The sequence below is a fragment of the Centruroides vittatus genome, unplaced genomic scaffold, assembly GCF_030686945.1.
Source record: "Centruroides vittatus isolate TY-2023 unplaced genomic scaffold, ASM3068694v2 contig_875, whole genome shotgun sequence".
Lineage (NCBI taxonomy): Eukaryota > Metazoa > Arthropoda > Arachnida > Scorpiones > Buthidae > Centruroides > Centruroides vittatus.
The window spans coordinates 1,568,018-1,593,622 of NW_027122567.1; the positions used below are offsets into that span (position 1 = coordinate 1,568,018).

Below are 25,605 nucleotides of genomic sequence, written 5' to 3' on the forward strand. Positions count from 1 at the left end.
AGTAGCGTCTCCGCTTAAGGGTCATGTGTTGGCCACGTGCCGGCCAGCTTGGGAAAAAAATGTAAATAAAGCACGGACGCAAATGTAAGCTACGTCGGCGGGAAATAGGGCAGACGTCTTTGAAAGCTCTAAGAAAGGGAAGGAACTGATTGGTCGCAGGAGGTAGTAGCAGGATCCCTTAAATTGGTAGGGTGGTGAGCAAAACGGGGAGAAAGGGCGAGAGACCGAATACGTGGTGATCTCTGACACTAGGTAAGCCTTTGAGGTGTATAGAGAGAGCGTTCTCCTCTTGGAAAGTCCTCCGGAAAAAGGTTAGTGTAGAGACAGACGGCCACGCGGTTGAGCCATCTCCGGAAAAGCGACTTGAGTTCCCCGGACAGACAAGCCGACATGCGGCATCACAGCTTTGTTACAGTAGCGTATGTAATGTTGTTGAACATTGTACAGACTTGTAAATATTTGTAGTGTAAATAAACTGTATATAACTACTTGTTGAGTGTGGAGGTGTAGCTTTCCTCGAACCATCTAACGGACATTCTCGAGTCGTAAAGAGCAACTCAAGACGGAACATTCGTAAAGATCGTGACGGATAATAAGGATCTTCACTGCTATATTATACTTTACTCACTATATTAGCAGTGAAATGGCATAGAATTTATCTTGGAAGATGCAACATCTCACATCACAAAATTGTTCCTTGATCAATGGAATTAGCATGGCAGATAAGCCATTTTTGTAGCATTCAACATTAACAAATCCATTTATAAAGTTTAGTATGTTAACATCTTTACTGGATACTCATTCCCATATCATTTGACTCACCAGAAACCTGTCTGAATCAAGCAATACCTATAATAGGTATCCTTTTCTACATCTAATATACTATTTGTTGTCAGATCCTTGCAGATTAAATTTGAATTCATCCAAAAACAACAGAATCCTACATGCTGACTCTCCAATCAACATTATGCTTAGCCCAGAAAAGCTACTGTGTATTTTGGGTCACCAATAATAGGCTTCTTATGTGGATGGTAGACTTTTAAATCCAAGTGCATAAACTGTGTTATGTTGCACAGGCAACATAACACAGTTCATGCACTTGCTTTTATGCCCATCTGTTCTGCCTACTTTGCTTGCAGTTTGGAATAATACTCTTGCAGGCTGAGACAATTTAATATCCTATTACAGTACCATGGTATATTCACACTTTTACCTCCTAATTCAGATTTTCTTTTAATGTTTTCATAGTCACATCTCCTTTGTAACAAAAGCATAACTGATTGATGACAATGCACTCTCTGCACTATTTCACAAGAGGATAAACCAGCATTCAAAGCAGCAATTACAGACTTTTTGCAGATGTTAACTGTCTACAACTCCCCTTTTGCTTATAAAAAGACACAATCTGCATGGGTTTTATACCAACAGATGATATAATCATCAAAAGCATTGCTGTAGGAGACCAGCCAATGAAGCATGTTCTCATGTTTATGATGTCTTGGATGAATGCAATCTTTAGTTTCTGGCAGATCTACAAGAAAAAGATTTTCTTTAATTTAAAAAGCAAATTCACTTTTATAGGGTTTATGAGTGATATGATTTCCATGGCTGTTAATGTATATCAATTTCAAAACAGTAATGTAGCAAAAGTTGAATTCCTTTTGAATGGTTTATGTTCTTGGCTGAAAATCTTTGATGTTAATCCATAAATATAGTGAAACACATTAATATTGTCCAAAGGTCATATAAAACTTTTCTTAGCTGAATACAGCTTATAAGAGACATGGTCATAAAACAGTTTAATGTGTTTAATTTATAAATACAATGATGCAAATTAAACAAACATTAAGAGGGTAAAATGAGTTCAATGTTGAAAATAATAAAAACTTTTAGGCAGTAGAAAGGAAATTTAAATAACATCAATTGATTTTCATTTAAAATATTTTTTATTGAAAAGTTGAAATGAATTATAAAAATTCATTCAAAAAGAATCTTCATTTATCTTCATTAAAGAATTCATTATCAGACATCTCCTGAATCTCGACATTAAAAATATCAATAAGAGAATTATTGAAAGTATTAAAACTTTCTGAAAATTCTCAAAGCAAAAATAATTCTAAAACCATCTAGAACAGTGGTTTCCAACATTTTTTTAATCATGACCCTTTTTAGTTTTTTAAAATTGTTCGCGACCCCTCTTTTGCATCCATCATATTTGATCAATAAAACAAAAAATAAAAAGGTTTGACAAAATATATTTTAGGACTTAACAATAGTGATGATATTTTTTATTAAGTATTAATTATTAATGTGATGATTGAGCTTGCATCTGCTTAACTTTGAACTATAGAGCTAGTGGAAGGAACGATGAAACTAGATTGAGGCGCCTCTAGTGGTGATGCCAAGTAACAGAATCGGGGCTACAAAGTACCACTAAAAGTATGACGTGCGAAATGGCCTTGTTAACGGAGGTCTCAACTATACCCGGCTAGTTTGCCACAGTCAAATTTCACCAGGCATAAGAAGAGGTGCAGGTGCCGGCTGCCCACTGATTACTTCGCATATCTCGCGTGTTGCCAAGCATTAATAAATTATTAACATTACGGTGACCCCCTTGTGAGTTGTGACCCACCAGTTGGGAACTGTTGATCTAGAACAGGGGTGAGCAACCTTTTTAATCAACGGGCCAATTTAAATTCTAAAAATTTTTGGCGGGCCGCACATAAAGTAACACTTATTAATAATTTACAAAACTTTATAATAAACATTCGAATAAAAAAACATAAAATTTAAAAAAAGTAAAGATTTCATATACAAATTTTAGTGCAAAATAAAAACAAACAAGAACAGAAAAACGAATTTACTTGAAATTTTTAATGAGAAATTTGGCACTGTTTTATTGATACAAGCTGATCAATATCAGCCAGAATTGATGAGGTAGCTACACGTACGCAGGTTTCTAATCGTGCATCACTCAGTCTTGATCAATGGTCATTTTTCATTAATTTCATGGTTGAAAATAATTGTTCGCAAACATATGTACTTCCGAACAGAGACATCATTTGCTTTGCATTTTTCTTCAAAAGCGGAAATTTCTCAGGGCTCACATAAGATTTATAAAAATTTTTGATGTTTACTGAGAAAAATACATTTTTTAAATCGGTATTATTCTGCATGTCAATCACTTCCATTTGAAAGTCTTCGGGAACTGTATCCACATCAATATTAAATGGCGAGGAAAACATTTTCATGGAAACCGCTGTCTTCTCAGCTTTGAACATTTGGAATCGTAATTGAAATTCATTGATTAAAATGTCTATATATTGTGCGTATTTTTGAGAAGTAGTAACGTTTTCTTTTTCTAAATGTGGAAAGTGAGACACATTATTCTGCAAAAGATGCTGTTTCCACAATTTTAATTTGCGCTCAAAGCCCTGAATTTTATCATACAAATTGTGAATAAACTGTCCTTTGCCTTGAAGTTCCACATTAAGATCATTGAGATGCTGAGTCATGTCGATAAGAAACCCAAAATCGCACATCCATTCTTTATTACCAAAATGAAGAAAGGCATATCCCTTCATATCCAAGAACAATTGTATTTTGCTTTTTAAGTTGTATACTTTTTTTAGCATTGCACCTCTACTAAGCCAACGTACTTTGGTATTAAAAACCACGTCGCCATATTCAGTTTCTAAATCTTTCAGGAATTCTTTAAATTCACGGTGATTTAACGCGCGTGACTTTATAAAATTGATTAGTTTAATTATTGGTACTGTGACATTTGGCAAACTCAATCTTTTTTGCACACAAATTTTCCTGGTGAATTATGCAGTGGTTAACGAATATTTCCCTTCCTGTGACCTTCTTAATGTCTTGAAATAGCCTTCCCGATACTCCTACCTCCATGCTTGACATTGCTCGTGCTCCATCTGTCGATATACCAATAATCTTTTCTAATGAAATTGAAAAATTTTCCAACACAGACTTTAGTTCATCGTACAGGTCTTTGCCGGTTGTAGTCCCTTGCATTGGAATCAGTGAACACAATTCTTCGGTAATATTAAATTTGGTGTCAATACCACGTAAAAATATAGCCAGTTGTGCTGTATCGCTAATATCGCAACTCTCATCAAGTGCCAAAGAACAGTATTCGAATTTTGCAATGCGTTCACGAAGCGTTGTTGCTATGTTCTCGGACAAGTCTTCAATTCTCCTTGCAATGGTGAATCTTGATAAACTACTGTTTGAAATAATATTTATTTTATCAGGAAATGCTATTTCTGCAACAGCAGTCAGACATTCTTTTATCATCTCTCCATCCGCAAAGGGTTTCATTTTTTTGCCCGTATTTGACTGACAACAAAACTAGCCTTTACTGCCGTATTTGATAAAATAGCTTGATTTTTAAAAATAGCCTGTTGGTTTCCCAAGTTTTTCTCCATTTGATTAAACTTATCTATCCGGAGTTGTCCTGTTAAGTTTTTATATTGTTGTTCATGTTTTGTATCGTAATGCCTTTTTATGTTATATTCTTTTAATGTCGACACAGTCTCTGAGCATATTAAGCATACAGCTTTATCTTTGACAAAAGTGAAAAAATAATCAAATTTCCACTTTTCTTGGAAATGCCTGTGCTTATCCGCAACCTTCCATTTTTTTGTTTGCTTTTCCGACATGCTATTATGGATTAAAAATTTGAAAGTTAAAAAACTTTGTAGGAAAACTTAATTTTGAATAAAAAAAACTCTAATATTACCTTTTTGACAATAATATTGTACTCACGCCTTTCAAGAAACACAAGAATTGCTAAAATTGCTAGTTAACAGCTTACCAGTCTGACTCATTGTGTGACAGAAGCAAACACAAACAAGCACAGACGTGGCGCGTTTGTATTGCATGTTTGAACAAGTCGCCGACAAGTGAGTAACTCGTCACAAAAAATTGTTTCGGTTTAGTATGTACTACCATTTTATTATAATTAATTTTATAACAATATATTGATGGGAGAAAGTCGATAAAATAAATTCAATTTTAGAAATGCTTGGCGGGCCGCATAAACATGTTTAACGGGCCGCAAGCGGCCCGCGGGCCGCGTGTTGCTCATCCCTGATCTAGAACATTCCAAAATTTTTCAAACTCCAAATTTTTCTACTTTCCACTTGCAGGCACATATCTTCACCTATCTCAAAAACATCTGCAAATTGTCTATTTCATTAAACAATTTAAGTTTTATTATCTAGGTTTGAAGGGGTTCAAATAAATGTTCAAAAGTAAAAAAATTCTCCATAGACATAATATTAAAGATGTTACTTGATTTCTACCAATTCAATTATTCCAGTACTTTATACACCTCAAAGCGTTCTATCATTTGCAGTGATTTAGTTGAAATTTGCTTTAACAACATTATAAAAATTTTTATTCATATTTTCCTGCTTTAACCACTGTAAACATGATGTAAAGTTGATTAAATGCTGGGTCCTTTCAAATTGGAACCACACCTGTTTTTAATTAGTTCGTAGAAGATTTTTTTATATAAAAAGTAAGTAAAAGTAGAAAATTTGAAATTTTCTGTTTTTGAATCAATTACATCAATAACGTCATTAAAATGTCATTACAACTATTATAACTTGCAATAACTTGTTATTGTTAGAAAAATAACACAAGTTGCAACACCATATTTTTTTATGACAATATACATTTCAGACACCTGTCCAAAGTATATAATCATCATCAGTTGCCATTATGATTTAAAAATATATTAATTCACAATAACTACCTAAACTTCCTTACAAATTAAATTCAACATACTTTGCTTGCTGCAGATAACTTTAAACAAACATTTGTGTTCCATTAATGTTACTGCAATATATGTTTTAACTAATTCAAATTTTAAATAACATGGTTTGTCAACATTTATGTAACTATAATAAATTAATATATTTTAGAATTACATACTAGAAACTGACATAGGCAAGAAGCTTGAAATGCATATTGTCACATTATAAAATATTGTGTCAAAATGCATATGAATAATACTGTAATAAATGGAATGCTGCAACTTAGATAAATGAATAATTTTGAAAATCTTCTATTTCCTATTGAAATGAGTAGTCAGTTTATGCAATGTAAGAAGAAACAGTGTGATTTCAAAGAAAAGAATAACAATTCTATGTTTATAATTAAAAAGAGTTTGTTAAAAAAAAAAATACATATTTTTTTTATTTATAAATTATCATATAAAAGGATACAACAATGCAGATCCAATTGAATAGTAACAGGAACAGATAATCAGCAGGCTGATTTGAAAAAATATCTGTAAAGATTATATATGATTATTAATTTTATTTAAATTCTTGATAATATATTTATCATAAAATTTATTACTAGAAAATAAATAAATATATCACATAAGACAATGAATTACATGAAATTCTCAAACTCAAACAACAGAAAAGGAGACATCAAAAAACTTTTTATTTTTGAATCATATTAAATTCAGCTTCAAATACAAAATACATTTAAAAAAAAATAAATTATGAACATAAATGTTACAAGAATAACAGAATATTTACATTAAAATATAAATAGAGCAAACAATTGTTTATATTTTACTCTAGATAATCATGACAATGTGCATAAAAAGTAGTGATACTAATTTTAACACATTCAGTCTCAAAATACATCTTGGAGCATCTTACACTGCCTCATCTAATATACTGAAAACACTCATGTGCATCCTCAAGTTTGATTATCACTTGGAAAAATTTTATCTTTTGTTTATATAAAAGTTTGTTTTTGTTATTTATTGTGCAGTACATTTCAAAGAGTATATTTTGTCCATTGATTTTATATTAGTATTGTGTAGTGATTTTTTTATTGGTATAAAATTATTATTAATTATAAAAGTTGTATTTTTGTTTAAAAAAAGCTTTACAAATGTATTAATTTTTCTGTTTCTTTCTTGAAATTAACTTTTATTACAAATTTAACAATTTATACTATTTCACTAATATATACAGTCACACCTGTCTATAATGGAACCCCAAGGGACTGAACATCTGTAGTAGACAGGTTTCCACTATACATGTTACCTACTACAGGTAAATAGAATAAATATAGGTTGAGAAAAGGAATAAAACTTTACAGCTGCCTATCTTCATCAGACAAAATTATATTCAATTCAGTTCGTTTTCTTCATAAGTGAAAAAAAAAAACAAACTGCATGCAGAACACAATCATCAGTATGTTTTAAGACCATTACATAAATCATCCTTGATCAAGATGAGTTACTACTATTAATCTTATAAATTAAAAATTTGATTTGTATACCAAGAAAAAAGAAACTTTCATTTTTTTGTTGTGTTTTCCTCCATCACCATTGGTCAGTAAGAAACACTGCAATCCCTATTGGTTTATTTAGTATACTAGTAGATGCAAGGTACAATGGTACAATTGCACCACTGTAATTGAAAAGAAATTGTTCTCATATTCATATAATAAAAGATATCAAAGAGCAATAGCAATCAAGGAAACTAATATCAATCCTCTTGCTTAGCAATCAAGGAAACTAATATCAATCAAAAAAAGGAAAACTAAAGGATTGGCTATGTAATTGACTTAAAACTGATTTAACAGGCATATAAATAATAATTATTTTTCATTTATTACATGGAATTCTTAAATTAAGAATGCTTGGACACTATTTACTCTCTCCTCCTCTGATCCCTCAATGGCCAATATAACTACAGTAACTTAACCCAATCCATTAAAGTGTATCTTTAGTCCACTCCCTGTAACTAATGATAATTTCAGTCATAATGCTTCACCTAAAAAAGCCAATAGGTATGTTACATTTCCATTTGGTGTTTTTTTTTCTTCTATTGCCAGTGTGAGGTCCAGGCTGTGCCTAACTGACCCCTGTGGAGTTTTATATGACCTTTTTGAACCTTCTTATTACTGAATGTAAGTGATTATACTTGGAAGTTTCTGACACCAAGTAGGTCATGCCTGCCACTAAAGTTTTTGAGTGTTTTTGTGAATGCCAATAAGAGTCTCACATATGACACTAGGGGTAAGAGGATGGAGTAGAAAATGACGAGATCCAGTTGGATGTGACAACTGACCAAAATTGTCCATTCCTCCTCATATTCAAAGGTGAAAATTCCTTAGAGGTGACTAAAAGTTGAAGGAAAGGTATCATAAGATGTCACTATTGACTCTGAGAAAGCACAAGTTGACACTCTCTCAGGTTAGAAAGTTGACATATACTAGCTTCTGATGAGATGATCATCAGGTTGTTTTCCTTTAACTTCTTCGATTCTCACAGGTATCTTTCTGCTAAGATGATGTTACCATACACTAATGCAGTAATTCTTAACAGGGGGCCACGACCCCCTAGAGGTCCGTAAGAAGTTTGCCGGGGGGCCGCCAAATTATACAAAATTTCCTTCAGAATATAATAAAAAGAAAATCGATGTATAACCGAATATCGTATTGAAAAATGAAATAAGAAAGATAAAGTTTTCCTATTTAGTTTTTTTTTTACTTATTTTTTATTTCTTCCTATATACAACTTTGTTAGTACAGAAGAAATAAATGTAAATATGCTACTTACACTGCAGTATTTACTTCTTTTATTCCAAAGCAATTCTAAGAAACTATCAATGCTTGGAATTTTAAAAATAATTAGGAAAAATAGTAGGCTTAGTAATAGGCTTTGAAAATTTAAATATTTTTGCAAAAGATAATGCAAAATCTTTACGACAAGTTGTGGGTGTTTTAGTTTTAGCATCGACTCTGGATCGATTTATCGACGTTTCTTTTTTTATTTTTTGTTAAAAATTAATGAGTTTTTGTGCTTAATTGTGAAGTTTGAATGTTATTTAAATAGATAATAAAATAATAAAGTTATGATTTACATTTATTATATAAAAAAATAAAGCAATAATAAAAAACTCAATTTATTGTAGATAATTTAACAAATATAATTATTAAAAAAATGGGGATCACAAAAAACTAATGAAATATTTGTGGGCTGCAAGTATAAGAAGGTTAAGAACCACTGCACTAATTTAAGACGTCAAATGTTTTGACACGTGACCTCTAACAAATCACATGATTGTGTGATTATCATTAATATAATATTAATATTATATTATTATAATGTTTATAAAACTACTATCAAAACTATAATATTCATACTACATATAATACTTATCATATCTGAGGAAGCTAATTCAAGTATATTAGACAAATATATTTTTAATTAATTTATTTTTTATTTACTTTTTAATTATATTAAACTTTTAGCAGGATTTAGTATAGTAGCATGGTACTGTAATTACAATTCTGAATGACAGTTTTTCTTAACTTCACTTAGGTAACCATCTCATTTATGTCGCCAGAAACTATACATGGTCTGAAGATGACCACATAAGCAGTGGTGATATTCAAAATAGTTAACAAAGGGTTCGCTAGCAGAAAATTTTTCCCTGACAATCACCGACAAACGAAATGGAAGTTTTGGCTAGAAATAAATACAATACCTTTTCTTGCGATATATCTAATAATCAAGGGTGTATTTGGAACGTAATGAGCCCTGGGCAAAGACCAGTAACAATAGTATATTAGTGCTGTCGACCTTTTTTCTTTTTTTATAGGCAGAGAAATTTTTCACCCCGAATGGCACTGCTGTTAATAGACAGATATCATCTCTCAAAATACAATATCCTTTTTATTTCACTGTCCATAGCCCAACACGTGTTCCACAGCCATCTTGTATTATCTCGTGCGCGTGGCATTCTGGGATCTCTCTTATGACTGGATCTACTTTCAAGAACTCTCTTGAATCGATCGTGATTAAACCTCGTTTCGGTCGATACTGAAACGGTATATAACGGAAACATATCGATAGCCTCGATGATTATTATAAAAATTTTCGTTAGGCTTAAAATCAACGAAAATTCAACAAGAAGCGACACGCAACGAAGAAAAATTCAACAGGAAGTGATACGCAACGGAGAAAAATTCAACAGGAAGTGATACGCAACGGAGAAAAATTTGAACATCGGACAGGTTAATGTATTTTTTCGTACAAAGTCGGAAACTGGAACAAATCATTAACTGGAAGGACCCCAGTCCCCAATTGGTTCCACTTATCGACACTCTACTGTATATATATATAAATTATTTTATACTAATTTTATATTTATTCATTTAATAATTGTTTTAGTTTACAAATAATCAAAACTTATAGTTTTTGTCAAGTCACATAATAAGATGTACTTTTTCATTTAGGTTTATCATGAAAATGTAAGTATATGACTTGAGTTTACTTTATTTCATTTGTTTAACTCACAGATAAATGAATAACTTTGACTTTTACTGCATACATTTATGAGCACTTAAACCTAACATATTAATAAAGTTTTTCTAAAGCTAAAATATATTTTTCAAAAATACATAAAATTATAAAAACAACTTTAATGGATCACTACACATACCTGTTTCTAAACGTACAGAGTAGTTATACAGAAAATACAGATTTAGAAGGTAATGAAATCCTGTTCCTGGATTTAGTGGATAATAGAAGACTGCTGTTATTGGTCTCCATAACTAAATTTTAATTAATTAAATTTATATTAGTATATTAAAAAAATATATTTATATATAAAATTGTCTTAGAATTGTATAAATTAAATACAAAGTAAACAATAAAACTTCAGCTTGATTTTCATAAATACATAATACATCATATAACAAACAAATAATAAATTTTAACATTTTTTATAATTCAAAGTAAAATACCAATTATTTGCTGAGATTAATGTAGAGAAGGAGATAATAGGATTTTGAACTATCTGAGTTCAAATTAACAAGGATTTCCTGTAATAGTTTTCTAATAAAACTAATTTCAAATTTGCATCTATTTTAAAATATAATCCTATTAATATTTCCAATATTACCAATGTCTGATCACTGATACAAACTATGGAAATTAATCTAGGACAAGGGTTTCCAATCTTTTCATGAGAAGGACCATATAAGCTGTAAAAGACAAGTTTAGGAACTAAATTTGAAAAATATAGTCAAACACTAAGATTTTTCTCTTTTCTGAACAGACATAAATCAACGTAAAATTTGCAACTACTTTTTTGAAAGAATGTCATCAAATTGAGACTGTATTTTGTAGTGTCCAACATTAAAATTTCCTTTACATATTTGTTGGATGGTGATTTTTAATATTTTGACTTTATATATTTCATTTTTTAAAAGATTTGTTTGCAAGGATACATAGAAGCAAAAATAGAAAACATTCCTTTTGCAAAGTTCTTAAGATTTTTAAAATTCTCTTCTGGCAGAGAATTGTAAAAATTTAACAAATTCTCTTCTCCAAATATTTTTTTTACCAACTATTCCAATTCAAATTTTTGTTGCTTAAGATATGAGTATAATACAGGGTGTATCAAAAGTCACTATTACAAGAAATAGATGGCATTTTGAAAAGCAGGTTTTAATTTGAAAAAGCTTTATTCAAAGTATATGTTACAAATAATTAACACTCCACATGGCAACCATCAATGGCTCTACATAGCTCAAAGCAATAAAAACACTTTCCAGCATTTATGATGTTATCTTTTGAACTACATCAGTAATAAGATTTCTAAGGTCAGCAACATTGCTAATTATCCTACCAGTGTACACTTTAGACTTAATAAAACCCAAGCATAAAAATCTAAGGGTGTTAAATTGGGAAGCATGCTGCCCATACTCATGGTCTGCCACAAAAAATCAGTGATTCCTACCTACAAGTGTGTCGACAGTGATATTCCAGACCTTATTACTAAAAAAATAAAATATGTAAATCCTTTCTCATAATTCCAATTAGTTCTTGTAATAGATAGTGACTTTTGATACACCCTATATATCAAAAATATGAATTATACAAATAAAGTTGAAATTAAAATTTTTGATTTTTGGTTTGGTTTGGTTATATTAAGTTATGGCAATGCAACACTTAAGTAATCTGCTTAGGGGGATGCCTTCTGGGAGATCTTTTTAAAGGTAACTAGGTAACTAAAGGTGGCCCCTATTCAGGAATTACTGACATGGAGAAAACCTGGAAAACTCCATATGGCCAGCCCATTCTGGCAAGGCATGAATCCACAACTGAACTCCCAATGTTTAGGGAATGGAACCACTTGGCCACTGGTAGGCTTTTGATTTTTGAGTTATACAAATTTATATTATTAACCCCAAAAACCTGAATTTTTAAAACCATTCCTTTTTTTCCTGTCACTGCTATAAAATTTACTCTAAAAACCCATATGTTCTCTGCAATCCTAAAATTCTCACTTACCTATAATCCTTGTAATCCAAATCAGTCTAGAAAAGCTATTGATAATTTTTTTAATAATAAGAGGGAATCTGTATTATGATGTTAGACTAACTACTTTGTTCTTCACAACTTCTATATATCTAAAACACTTATCTTCATTGAGTACATATAATTTACTACTACTACAATTCTTTTTGCTTGATGCATTTAAAAGGGCCTTATAATTTCCAATAAACTGAAACTTAAAACTTAATTTTCATTTGCATGCTGCTTTTACAAAAATTAACTTAAAAATGACAATACAATATTGGAAAATTCTTCAATTTTTTTTATATAATAAAAATAAATAAATTACAGAAGAACTTTTGATGTTTATTAGAATAAAAAGATCAGTCGCTTCCAAAAAATTAATTTTTAGTGGATCACCATTTATTTCCTTACATTGTTCAAGAATAAAAACTTTAGGACGACCCGACCTTCCTTTTTAGGCTTCACGGCCGTCCAGGAAACAATTCTAAAAACACAGGAAAAACTCCAATTAAAATTATAAAAATTTTTCCGAATATTGGAATTGGTAACTTTACGACGTCTTGAGTTGCATCCATGACTTCCAGTCGGGATTTTCGGACCTTATATCCACTTGTAAATTTGCGCTGTAAAATGTAGATTATCTTGTCCTCCCTCTGGCGGCGAATTATTATTAAATTTTTTAGTTTTAAAATTTTTCGCTGGATGAAATATATTTTTTATGAAATAAAAAGACAGTCGCCTCCAAAAAATAATTTTTAGTGGATCACCATTTATTTCCTTACATTGTTCAAGAATAAAAACTTTAGGACGACCCGACCTTCCTTTTTAGGCTTCACGGCCGCCCAGGAAACAATTCTATAAAACACAGGAAAAACTCCAATTAAAATTATAAAAATTTTTCCGAATATTGGAATTGGTAACCTTACGACGTCTTGAGTTGCATCCATGACTTCCAGTCGGGATTTTCGGACCTTATATCCACTTGTAAATTTGCGCTGTAAAATGTAGATTATCTTGTCCTCCCTCTGGCGGCGAATTATTATTAAATTTTTTAGTTTTAAAATTTCGCTGGATTTTTTTTTTTTTTTTTTTTTTTTTTGTCATTCTCTTTTATTAAAAATTATTTTTTGGAGGCGACTGTCTTTTTATTTCATAAAAAAATATTTTCATCCAGCGAAATTTTTTATATAATAAAAATAAATAAATTACAGAGAGATACTTTTGATGTGTTATTGAGTAAAAAATCATCACTGTATTCAATAGAACAGGAATGTAAGTTTTTAAAAATGATTTAATGCTAGACAATATTTAAATATAAAACTTGCAAAAACAGAGGTAACATATTTTTTGCAACAAATAAAAATGTTAAAAGATATTTTTATGGTCAATAAATTTTGAGTTGGACATGTATATCTGACTAATAACATTTCTCAGTAACCTACTATTACTATTCTTCTAAATCTGCTCTTACTTTATCATCAAACTTGATAAATGCTGTACTTTCTAGCCACAAATGTATTAGGTCTCTTCATTATAGGCTATATAACAACTAACATATTTGTATTAAAAAAAAACTAGTCACAGATATTATTATTTGTCTTCCTGTTTTTACTTATTTTTATCATTGCTTTTATTTTCTAATACAGTCAAACCTGTTTTTATGCGGTCTTTTTTGTGCGATTTTTTATTTGTGCGGTTTTTTTTGTGCGATTTTTTATTTATGTCTAACGCATGAGATGCAAATAAAACACATGAGACTAGTCGGCAACTAGTCTCATGCATTTTGTCATGTCTCACATTGACTTATTATAGCTAAATAAACTTATTATAGCATAAATGAACTTATTATAGCAATATTATTGCATGAATATGCGAAAAATGGAATAATTTATTTTTTAAGTCAACAAAACACCACCTGGACAAAAATATGTAAAACAGACGATAGACAAGACGATGCAGTCAAGTGCTGACATCTGTTGTCAATAAATTCTACACGTGCTTTAATTACATTAATTAAACCTTCAAAGTGCTTTCACATTCCTGAACCATTAAGATAAGATTCATTTCAAAGCATAAATTGAAGGTAAATGTACTGTATTATTCTTTCTATTTAGATATAAAATTTTAGGATTTTTATTTTATGTTTAGACATAATCCCTGAAAATGAATAAGGGCAAAAACAAAGCAAAGAGGAAGGTAATTTCCTTAGCGACTAAGACTGATTTTAAAACAAGTTATTTTCTATGTGAAACTTTTTTAATGCGGTCCCTATTCACTACATAAAAAAAATATTTTTTTAATTGTGTTGCAAAAACTATTTTTTATAACCACTCGTGAAGTTTTGTGCGATTTTTTTATGCGATCCCTATCCACCACATAAAAACAGGTTTGACTGTATATAATTCTAAAAACATCTTTTAAACTTTTTTCTATTTGTTGAAAAAAGTATATTATCTATTGTTGTTACAGTTTTTATATTTAAATATTGTGTGGCATTAAAACACTTTACACTCAATATAATAGGAACGAAATTTTTTGAAAACTAATGAAGTCTTGTTTGTAAAAGGCAAAAGTGCTTCTTAGTCTTTCAGTAAATTAAAAATAAATTTTTTATACAGTAACAGGTTTTCGTTGCAAACTTTAAGTTTATCTTATTTGCAGTTAGTTGCAAAAGTTCTTGGCTACTTCAATACGAAATTATATCTTTTACTTACCACATTAATTTCAGTCAAAAGGAGTTTGAATAATAATAAAGCAAACTGCTAAAGTTCTGGTTACCAAAAATATTTAATCAAACATTTTTTACCTTTATTTAGGTTATTCTCAACTAACAGATTAAATGGAATAAAATTCTATTCCATTTATTTTGTTTTTGTGGGCTTTCATACATTTGAAGAAAATACAGAAAATAAGTATTCTTAAAAGTCAATAATGTGATGTAAAAGATAAAATGTGCAGCCAATATATGTGGAAGAACTTAAGGCAATAGAGAGGAGGACACTCCATGGTGGAATGCAAGAGTTAAGGCAGCAGTAAAGTAAAAGAACAAGCTAATAATATAAAAAAACATTTTTTAACGTCAATTCCTACTTAGGTCAACAAAGAAAAATTTTATTTGAGTTACTTTTTATTAAATAATTACTAAGTTCACTTTTTTTCTCCTCGCGCCCTCTATCGGTCAGAATTAGTGATGTAACGAATAGTATATTCGTCCTCAACCAAATACCGAATATTCGGCTAGGAGCGTGGCCGAATACCGAATATTCGGCCAGGAGCGTTGCCGAATGGCTGAATATTCGGCCAAACTATTCGGCTTGATTAACGCACAAACAAAAATTGGCGCGCAAACTGCATTATGACAAGGATCACGCACCGTGCTCTCTATTGGCCCGCTATCACTACAATTTTTTCTTCCATTAGGTCTAAATTATTTAAATTAATTAATTAAATTATAATTATTAAACTTAATATGAGATGGAGCCTAACGTCTACCTCTAGTACCAAATTGGTTTATAATTTATGTAATAGCCGTAAATAGCCCGATATGATTCGGCAGTTGTTGGTATTTAGATGTAAGTTATAAGTTATAAGTTATTTTATTTGCAATCGACCATTTTAACTCTTTAATTAAACACTAAAATTTTGTTTTTACTACGTATTTGTAGACTGAATAATACCCTAAGGATATACTTTAGTGGTGACATAATATGGTCTAGTTTCTCCCCATTTGTGGAACAGTTCAAATATATTATTGGGGAGTTTCTATTTGTGAAGTTTTGTGATATTTTGTTGCTATTGTTTTTGTCAATATTTTTAAAATTAACATGATTTCAAATGTTATCTTTTGTATATAATAAAAAATGCCCATTGTTTGCTTTATATATAAAATAAATTATATATTAGTTACTCATCTTCTAGAAATAGATAAATAATTCTTTCATTAAATACGATAAGTTTCAATAAAACGTTTCGTAACTCATTCTAAAATATTGTATAAATATTAAAATATACGCGAATATAAATATAACATAATTAACTAAACAACAACATTAATGCCTGATACATTCTAACCTACACGCCATCAATGCCATAAGATAAAGAGGCTAGATAAAGGCTATAATATTATTTAATTACAAAATAATTTAATACTAGAGTTAGATGCTATTTCTTATTAACTTTAATAATTATAACTTAATGTTCAGCATTAATAAAAGTTACCAAAATGATTAATTTACTGTGTTTTTGTTATTTCTTACTCCTGTTTTCAGGTATTCGGTATTCGGCCAAATAGTGATTAAATATTCGGTATTCAGCCGAATAGTTATTTAAATATTCGGTATTCGGCCGAATAGCGAAAAATAGGCTGAATAGGCCGAATACCGGGCAGTAACCAAATATTCGTTACATCACTAGTCAGAATCAGCATATTTCTGACGGGCGCCAAATACTAGTTAATTAATTAATGAATTAATATTTCAAAAAACTGTATTAACATCAAGTGTCATCCACTACAAGTTTAAAAAAATGTATTTGAACTTGAGTGGATGAATAAAAAGTATTTTATTAATGATTGAAAATTTGAACAAGATAAATAAATGAATATATATAGGGAGAATGTGAACTAATAGTAGGAATTGAAAAATGTATGGAGTGGAAAAAAGGGAACAAGGGAGATGAGAAAAGACATAAGGCTAAAAAGAAGTGCCAAAAAATAGTACAAGAAGAAAAGAAGAAATGGGAAAAATTTATTCAAGAATTGTGAGAAGACATGAGAGAGAATTAGAAAAACTTGTATGGCTTGAAGAAAAGTGTGTGAAAAGATAGTGTTAGGACAAATATGATCAAAAATGAAAATGGAGAACTGGCAAAACAAGAGGAAGACCTAGATAAGAGGTGAAAGGAGTATTTCTAAAAATGATTAAATGTAAAATGGAAGACATCTAAGGAGACAGAAGAAATGATGAAAGAACAGATGGAGGAGAGACAGAAAGTGACAAACCACATTAAAGAAAATGAGAAACAGACCACATTAAAGAAAATGAAGATGAGCAAGCTGAAGGAATTGATGAAGTCACAGTGGATATGATCAGTGGATCAGGTCACCTGGAGATATGTTAGCTAGCAAGGGTTATGAAGGCAGCATGGAGAGAGAAACTACCATCTGAATAGGAAAAAGATATTATAGTTCCAATATTCAAGAAAGGGGACAGAAAGAAATGTGAAAATTACAGGAGAGATCACATTATTACCCATGTTGCCAAGAATTTTGAAAGTGTTTTAGAGTGCAGGATCAGAAAAGTGGTGGAACACAATGTTGTGTCAAACAGGAATTGGGAAAACAGAGTTGTTCAAAGTAAAGACAGGACTTCAACAAGGAAGTGTGTTGTCACCACTTCTGTTTATAACTACAATGGATGAAATTCATAAGAATGTTAAAAGAAGGCTCAATAGGAAAAAGTTGAGGGCTTGGCTATTTACAGATGACATAGTACTGATAGGAGAGACACAAGTCCAACATCAACTGAATATGTGGAACAGGGAGCTAGAGGAATGGGAAATGAAGATAAGCACTTTTTTGAAACAACTACCATGTGTAGTTATGTTCCAAAAAAGTGCTGTGTAATACAAATCCATGCTATACAAAACAAAGGACTAGCAGACCAGCACAAAACATAGAGTTAGGTACCAAAAGTTAGCAAAAGTACACTATTCTTTTTCGCAATTAAGAAAAATATGTTTATTAAAGCAATTAATAATTAACTAACAATCACAATCAAGTTTTGTACACTAATATTAATTTTTACTTCATTACTAAAACACTGTTAAATGAGGACTTTTCTTTTTGGCAAAATATAATCTTCTGAGCTTTCCTGTTGACCTTAATATGAAGTATCAGCAACATCTTGATTTTTCTCTACTTTTTTTCCCATAAAATCCAATATTTTCATTTGCTTGCATTTGTCTAAGAGATCTTTAAAAATATAATCTTTTTATGTAGTACTTTTTAATTTAAGCTTTTTTTAAATTAAGCTAATTTTTAATTAAAACACAGTGACAGTCTTTCAAGTTCATTTAGAGCAGCGATCGGCAACCTTTCTGACCTCACAGACCACTAAACTCACAATTTTGAATCCCGCAGACCACTATCACGAATTTTTTAAACGATACAAAATCTGTAGAATAATGATCATAAAAGTTCAATTTTACTATATTAATATAAAACTTGCATGTTTAATTGTAACAAATTAATGCAAGCCTACAGTTCATTGCTGCTTGTTTGAAATAATAAAGATCCATTTTATGGATCTTAGCGCTTTCCACGAAGGACGACAATCGCACTCACAATATTGTTTATTGTTCATTATTTATTGATAACAGTCACTTCATATTTGGTTTCAGATTCAAATAAAACCCCCAAAGAGTGAAAAAAGCAACTAAGCATTTTGCATTTCTTCCATAATACTTCATGTAACCTTCAGTTAATCAATGTCCAAATTTCTCCACAGACCACCAAATTTTCTCACGAGCCATCAATGGTCCACGAACCACCGGTTGCTGACCGTTGATTTAGAGAACTAATACCACAAATAGTGACACCTGGTTTGTAGGAAAGCTAGAATAGGAAGGTAAGAGAAGAAAGAAGAAAAATTGTACAATCAGTTCCCATTAAAGAAAACCAGGCAAAAGACATGAAACAACCTTGAAAATTTCAATATTCTAAAATCCATGGGCAAACATGAGACAACATGCATGCTTTCTTGAATAAAAAAAATATTGAATGACAATGTTTGCACTTGTAATATAAAAATAATGTTCTTTATTTAGTTCATCAGAACTAAATAAAGAACATTATTTTTGATCTGTAAGACTAAATATCTGCATCCATATTTTCCAGTATAATAAGTCCTGTTAATATATAGAAAGTACTAGTATACAAAATAAATTTTAAACCTCATTATGGTTGGCAGAACATTTTGACAGATGGATGAATAGCAAATTTTAAATTAAAATTAATCTAACAAGGGGAGGGCATGACATGGGAAATTGACTTTGGGATGAGACTTGGTATGTAGGTAGTACTCCTTTAGGATGTTCAATCCTCAAAACAAAAAAGCACAATGGCCAGCCAATTTTAAGAAAAAGGCCTTTAAAAATTTGAGCTCAGCTTATGTACTAATAAGTTTCACTAGGTCAGCAGCTGCTGAGCAGCTCAGTTGACATCGTTTTTGGCTACTGCCAAGTCGTTCAGGTTCAAATCTCGGTCTCGATTAGTATTATTATTATTTTTTCTTTCTAAAAATTTTTTAAAATAAGTATTTTGAATATATATAAATATTAAAATTTTATTATAATAAATAATTTCATTTAAAAAAATGTTTAACACATATTACATGTCATTTTAATTATAATAATACAAAATAATTAATAATAATAGTTATAAATAATTAGTTATGGAACAACAGTTTTCATTTATTATTCTATTGTATCAAATTTTTCGAAGGTTACTACTCTTATTAATTCTCACCACTTAAAAATAAAAAGTATAAAACATGTCTTTTATATTCATCCTTTACTTCCATTTTAACAAAAATAAACAACTAAAATGTTCCCAATTCCAACAGTATTATATAAATGAGATCCAATTTAACACTTCAGTGTGAAAAGTATCACATTAGACTGACACTTTCAACAGCAAAACAAGATTTTTCTCAAGGTCATAAAAATGCCCATGACTTATGGACTGACCTAATATTTGGAGTGTCAGTTTACTTTTGGATTTCGAAGAAATCAGTGTTCTGTAGTATATCACACCATAATACAAATAGTTTCAATATTTTACAGTAAAATGTCTGTGAATGAAGATACTATCAGTTTACCAACAGTTGATAATGATAATTATTAATACACTTATTAATTATTTTGTATTATTGTAATTAAAATGACATGTAATATGTGTTAAACATTTTTTTTTTTAATGAAATTATTTATTATAATAAAATTTTAATATTTATATACATTCAAAATACTTATTTTAAAAAATTTTTAAAAAGAAAAAAAAAATACTAATCAAGACCGAGATTTGAAACCTGAACGACTTGGCGGTAGCCAAGAACAATGTCAACTGAGCTGCTCAGCAGCTGCTGACTTAGCGAAACTTATTAGTACGTAAGCTGAGCTCGAATTTTTAAAGGCTTTTTTCTTAAAATTGACTGGCCATTGCACTTTCTTGTTTTAAGGATTGAACATCCTAAAGGAGTACTACCTATATACCAAGTCTCATCCCAAAGTGAATTTCTCAGGTCGTGCCCTTCCCTTGTAAGTACTAGTGCATCAAAAATACATAAACTTGAACAAGAAAGTAATGGAAAACAGTATTTCATACTAAAGAAATTATGGATATAATAAATATGTTGATATGAAGATACCATGGATAAGCTAAATAAACAAGAAGTAAAAGTTAAACTTTGCAAAAAGTCATTTGTAAGAAACCAAAAGATTTTTGGAAAAATTATTTACTAATGATTGTAAGTTTGAAGTGTTTCAATTTAAAAAATACTCTTATGGAGTTTGTATGGATAGAATCTGGAAAGAAATTTGAAAAGAAAAATCTCATACCTATAGCAAAAATAGGGATGGTTGTTTAATGATATATATATATATATATAATCAAACAACCATCTGAGATTATATATATGCAGTTGGAATGGGAAAAATCATTTTATCAATGGTATTATAGAACAGTATGTTTATTTAAACATCTTAAAGCAGAACTTGCATTCTAGTATAGAGAAACTGGGTGTCAATGATAAATTTGTATTTCAACAAAATAATGACCCAAAACACTAATAGTTTAATGAAAGAATGGATATTGTACAATGTTCCTAGATAACTCCATACATCTTCCCAGTCCCCAGATATGAACTCCATTGAACATTTGTGAAAACATTTAAAAAGATGACTGGAGAAACATGATATAACTAACAAGCAAAAATTGAGAATACATTTCACTCCAGAATAGAACAATCTTACTTCTAAAATTACAAAAATACCAGTTCCTTCAATGCCACAAAGACAGCCATCATGAAATTAAGTTGCAATCCAACTAAGTAATAATTAAATTTATGTTTTTTCTTTGTTAAACACAAAACTTAAATAGCCATACACTTTTGTGAATATCACTTCCCCACATTGTGTATATCATTATAGATATCATTTCCCTGCACGGCTGTTACGCTAAAAACCTTTTGCATTGGTTTCGTCCAACTTGGCATAGAATTTTCAGATTTTGAGAGGTTGCATTGTTCAGATACCAACATCAAATGTCATCAACAACATGGTGAATGCCTTTTGCACTGACATGTAACTCTAGCATGTGTTACACATTACACAGTTGTTTGGTTTGATTTTGTTATATATTTGTTAATTTTGACACAATTTCTTCTATTATAATAAACAAGAACTCCAAAACAAATTTTTTCCAACCTCTTTAGTTAGAATTAACTTGGTAGTTAATAAATAAATAAATAAATATATATATATATATATATATATATATATAATACCATAAAGATCAGCCAAATATACAGTCAGAAAAGTATCAATAAATTAAAAGTGTTTTATATTTGACATAAATAAAAAATTATTTAATCTGATAATTATTCATACGTTTTAACATATTTAACAAATCTTTTAAAATTTCAATGTATCCTATATTGTGCAAATTTGTTTATGATCAGTCTCCCAAATATAACTCCTACATAAATCACACCCACACATTAAGTTAACATTTCAGTACTTTTATATACTGTAATAGTTAATTTATTTTAAAATTCTTATTATTAAAAGTCCATTTTTGACAAAAAAAGAAAAATATAAAAGAATACAGTTTTGAAAAGTCAAAAATACTGCGTCTATAGGTATGAAATGATCAAAGATGCACATTATCAGAATTATCTCTCTCTCTAAGGTACCCAGGTAACAACAAACATATTAATCTGAATACAAAATTTTTTATAGCATTTAATATTAATCATCAGACTTTCCAAAACTCATAACTTTCTTTTTCATAGATGAAGCCATTACCAGAGCAGAAGTCTTTTTTTGTAGACTTTACTGCAATGCTTTAGTGACACTACATAATTTTTTAATCTTAGCTAACTTGAAAACTAAGAAAAATTAACCTGCTAGTATACCTTCAAGTAGGTGTTATAGTTACAAAGAAAAAATATCAATTAGATAACTCAAATAGTTAAAATAATTGAATAGGAATGAAAGATTAAAATTTCAACTAAAACTTTAAAAGCAATCAACTATTTCAAAAACTGCATTTTCAGAGTTATGTCACTAATATAGGCAATATGTAATATAATCAGGAACAGTTTTTAAAACTTTGCAGTCCAGCAATAAATTTGACATTTTATTTTTAAAAATCATTTTCAGGTTCAATCAATACAGCTTATTCAAATAGAGTAAAGCCCAGATTTAGCAGATTCCTGTATTTAATAGATAAAACATCCCATCCTAGCAAAGTAATAAGACTATTAATGTATTTTACCTTGATTAAACAAACACTATCTTCTGCAAACAATGGAAAAATATTTCATTACTGTTTGGTTAACAGGACCCAGAAGACTATCACATTTAACAATTTAGCCCATGCAACTGTGCTGGCTTCGAGTAGCGTACTTGACTGTTCGTGGCGTACTTGATGTTATATGGTTTTAGGGGGATGGGTGCTCACCTCACCTGGGTGCCGAGTCGTGAGTGATAGCAAGCACCAAGACACACGTCTACATGTGAAGCATGTAGAATATGCAGTAGACTGATGTGTGTTAAAAACTAATTGGCAGAGACAAATATCATGCAAAGAGTCAACAATCCTGGGGGTGGTGTGAAACTCCTCATTCAGAGCTTGAATCTTACCAATTCTTGACATATCGGCTGGTATCCCATTAACCAAAAAGTACCAATATTTCCTATCCTTCTTCTTCTACAAAATTTCTAAATGGACAATACAGTAGATTATATATTTCACCATAAATATCATTATAAAAAAATACCATGATTATCTTCAATGCCATTGATGTGTAGAATTTCTTTGTGTCACGCAATTTCAACAAAACATGTTTACATCAAATATTGATAGATTGACGTTAATATTTCTCCTTTGCATAATGGAAGGAAGGTATTTAAGCATCTCATCAATTTGGAAGGAAAGAATAAGTTCTAAATGGAATAAATTTAAAGTCATAAGTTGGAAAAGTTACAAACATCCTGCTTAAGAAGCCTAGAGAGTATAATCACTAATCAGTTATCATTTTTAAAATTATCCATAATTCACTTCTATATAATCTGATATTTTTATTTTTGAAAATGAATTGATATTAGTAACAAGAGTGCCCACAGGGAAAAACCAGGAAGGACATTTGCTTCTTTCAAGATTTGCTTTATTTTTTTTTCCTTCTTTTTTTTATTACATTAATAATTTTACAAACAGATATTTTGTAACAGTAAATTTATTTTTTAATTGTTATACTGAAGTAACTAAAATCTGCACGTAGTGAGATGGTTCCTCGAGTTCTCTTTAAAATTCTATACAACAGCTAGGCTATTTAAAAGACTTTGTGCTTCTTTTGGAAAGAAAGATGTTTGGCAAGTTGGAACTTTTACATCTGTTTTTATAATTTCATATATTATTTCACTATTATAAAAACAGATGAACATAGTTGAAGTAAAACTCTGTTTAAAAAAACGATTTTAGTGAAATCAATCGATTGGTTAGTTGATCTAAATCATACAGTATATGTTTTGTCCTCCAAAAACAAAATCCTGCAGGTGCCTTTGATTAGCAAGAACAAATTGTATCCATAATGAATACAAACTTTTCACAAATATTTCTGTACTAGCCAGAAGTTTTTGTCTGTATTACACATAGAACAAAGAAATATGTATCTGCAAACAGAGAAATAAATCAATCCTGTTTACAATTTAGGTCAATCAGCTGATAATAAGTGACAAGGTCGTTTGATTTTTGCATCATCATTCAGAATAGCAGGAAAAAAGGCTATAGTCTTTTCTGTGCTACATGATGTTTTAAAAAACACCTCAGTTTAAATTTAAGTAGGAAGATCTGTAAAATTATCAAACTATGACAGAATCAAAGCATTTATGTTAGATAACATCAGCAAGATTTTCAAACAGCAAACAAATGTATTAGTTAAAATAACGAATTTCATTTTTATAAATAATTTTATCTAATTAACACAAATAATAATATGATGTCATGTACTAATATTAACTGCATTAAATTTAAAAAATTCTAACATAGCCTTAACATGTTTCAAAATACAGTATATGATTCATCTTAAAAACCAAATGGTGAACAATTACCAAACTATATATAAATTGTTGTTAAGTAATTTCCCATTAACTCTCAACTTTTGAAATTATTCAGAAATTTTGAAATTCTTCAAGGCTACACTTTTAAATACAGAAAAAATAAAGGAAATTTTTTTAAAATAATAATTTCAAAAGCTTATAGCACAACATATATATTATATTTGTTTTATATTTAAATAATTATTGTATACCGTCTAAGATTATTATAACAACATTCACAACTAAAGCTCGTTACCTGAAGATTATATATAAAACTGTTGAATTCAAGTATGAGATATCTAGGATTTAATAATCCTAATCTTCCTAAAATAGGAAAAAATATCGATAATCCAAACCAATAACGAGTAAAAAGAGGTAAACTTCGAAACCAGTCCCCTATGTCGCTCATGTCTGGTTACATCTACGAATACGCTTATGTTCAATCACGATTGTCCGAAGACTCCATGCTATTACGTGGCTTAGATTAACAGGTCGGTTGCTATGATACGTTCTTAAATAGAATAATAAGTTATTAAGGTTTAAGTATTTTATTATTTTCACTTGATATTTTTTAATTATAAATATGTAAAAATGTTTATACATGTATTTTTTTTAAAAATGATAAGTCATTGTAAAAGTCTCCTTTTTGTATTTTTACCCTTTCCGTCCTGTAGAGGGCCTTTTCACAAACCCACGCGGGTTTGGACAGGCCCGCAATGGGGTAGCAGGTTGGAGAGGGTCGGGACACCCGTTATTTTTCCTTTTTTTTTTTTTAACTCTTTCCGCCCAGTGGGCACTAAGAGGGCCTCTTTTAGTAAGCCCATTATGGGTTCGGCCAGGCCCACAATGGGGCGGCC

General features: G+C 30.1%; 1 protein-coding gene across 2 annotated transcripts in view; it reads right to left on the minus strand.

Moving 5' to 3' along the window:
* Positions 1–25,236, minus strand: part of Der-1 (derlin-1) — a 33,235-nt gene extending 7,999 nt beyond the window's left edge. Inside the window, exons 1-3 of one of the 2 annotated variants that reach the window (XM_067279556.1) lie at positions 25,005–25,236; positions 10,506–10,617; positions 6,252–6,316 (exon numbers count right to left, since the gene is read on the minus strand). In XM_067279556.1, coding sequence (XP_067135657.1) covers positions 6,252–6,316; positions 10,506–10,617; positions 25,005–25,157 — 330 coding nt within the window. In that variant the 5' untranslated portion in view covers positions 25,158–25,236. The remainder of the gene's footprint in view (positions 1–6,251; positions 6,317–10,505; positions 10,618–25,004) is intronic. The other variant, XM_067279555.1, reaches the window with a different exon arrangement.
* Between the last annotated feature and the right edge of the window lie 369 nt (positions 25,237–25,605).